Below are 1935 nucleotides of genomic sequence, written 5' to 3'. Positions count from 1 at the left end.
ACTTTGAAGGTGCTCAAGACAACTTGCATGGTTTCTTCATGCATGCAGCTGTTGGACCAAATTCTTTAGTTATTTAAAGAAGGCTTGGCATATAGAAAGTGTGTGGGCAGCATGCCTCACCATTTGGAGGTGCCGTGGGCACCATTGCTCAGATAGGCTAAAAGTTTTAGAATTCTTGAAAGTGGACGATACATCTGGATGTGGGCTTTTTAATGAGTTACAAGCCGTATTAAAGTGTCTTAAACTTGATATTAATAATGTAAGGGGCCAAGGTTATGATAATGGAGCTAACATGAAGGGGAAAAATAATGGTGTGCAAACAAGGTTTCTAAAAATAAATCCTAGGGCATTTTATATGCCATGTGCTTGTCATTCTCTTAATTTAACAGTTTGTGATATGGCAAACTCTTGTGTTAAAGCTGTGTCATTTTTTGGTGTTGTGCAACGTTTGTATACTCTATTTGCTAGTTCTACAAAGAGGTGGAAATTTTTTCAAGATCATGTCCATGGATTAACTCTTAAACCATTGTCAACAACAAGATGGGAAAGTCATATTAATAGTGTTAAAGCCATAATAACCCAAACTGATGATATAAGAGAAGCTCTATTTGAATTGTCTAGGGTTAGTGAAGATGCAAAAACAAAGAGTGAAGCTGAATCTTTAGCTACACATGAACTTGAAAATTTTGAATTTTTGTTGGGCATGAGTATATGGCATAACATTTTGAAAAAAATTGACTTGGTTAGCCAAAAATTGCAATATGGAGATATGCAAATTGATGTTGCAATAAAACATTTGAAGGGGCTGGTCTCTTATTTTGTAGACTATAGGGAAAATGGGTTCACATTGGCCCTACTTTCTGCTAAAGAGATTGCATCAAAGATGGAAATTGACCCTGTATTTCCTGAAAAACGTCAAAGTCGAAGAAAAAAACAATTTGATGAAAATGACCATAAAGAGACATTTCAATCTGCTGAAGAATCTTTTAGGGTTAATTATTTTCTTGTTGTAGTTGATGCTGCAATTTCTTCTTTGAGGAGTAGATTTGAACAATTAGAAATATTTGAAGGCATTTTTGGTTTTTTGTTTGATCCTAAGAATTTATTTCAAATGAATTATATTAGATTGCGTGAATGTTGTAAAAATCTTGAAGCTGTTTTAACACATAATAATGAATCTGATATTAATTCTGATGATTTGTTTTCTGAATTGGAAGTGTTACAAATGTATTTACCAAAAGAGACAAAGACAGCCATTGAAGTTCTTGAGTTTGTAAAAGTTGTGGATTGTTTTCCAAATGTCTCCATTGCTTATAGAATTATACTGACTCTGCCAGTAACTGTGGCATCTGCAGAAAGAAGTTTTTCAAAATTAAAATTAATAAAATCTTATTTGCGATCAACTATGTCACAAGAAAGGTTAAATGGATTGGCAATCTTATGTATTGAAAAGAATATGTTGGAAAATATTGATTTTGAAGAGGTTATTGATGATTTTGCTTCTCAAAATGCTAGAAGATCAAGAATTTTTCAATGATTGTTTGTATTTTTAATGTTACTGCTTTTGATTTTTGATTTGTAGATGATGAAGTGAAAGTCAAAGGAGCTTTTTGTGTACAATTGAGCCGCTTGAGAATTAAGCCCTATGGAAGAGCCACTTAAAGAACTTTTGTTTTATTTTGCTGAAATTTTAGAAGCTCTATGACCCTAAATATGATTTTTGTTGTTTATGGATCATTTACTTTTGGTTTTTCTTTTGTTAGTTGAATGAAATTATTCTATTTAAGAAGCTTAGTTGTTTTCTGGGATTTTGCTCCGTATTCATAAAAAGAAAAAGGAATGAGCAAATAATAAAAAAATTATATACTAAGGGCCTCGTTTAATTTTTGACCATGGGCCACCAAAATGTCAGGGCCGGCCCTGGCTAAAACAGAA

At 32.8% G+C, this 1935-nt stretch overlaps 1 protein-coding gene across 1 annotated transcript; it reads left to right on the top strand.

Annotated features, from left to right (window-relative positions):
* The first annotated feature begins 397 nt into the window (after positions 1 to 397).
* LOC110765118 (uncharacterized) lies at positions 398 to 1662 on the top strand. The gene is made up of 2 exons (XM_088250145.1): positions 398 to 1361; positions 1583 to 1662. The coding sequence occupies exons 1-2, from the start codon at positions 398 to 400 to the stop codon at positions 1660 to 1662; spliced, it is 1044 nt and encodes a 347-aa protein (XP_088106271.1).
* Positions 1663 to 1935: the final 273 nt, after the last annotated feature.

Source organism: Prunus avium, chromosome 3 (genome assembly GCF_965620075.1).
Source record: "Prunus avium chromosome 3, drPruAviu1.hap1.1, whole genome shotgun sequence".
Taxonomy (NCBI): Eukaryota; Viridiplantae; Streptophyta; class Magnoliopsida; order Rosales; family Rosaceae; genus Prunus; species Prunus avium.
The sequence above is the reverse complement of the archived record's forward strand: the minus strand, read 5'-3'. Positions and strand labels throughout refer to the sequence as shown.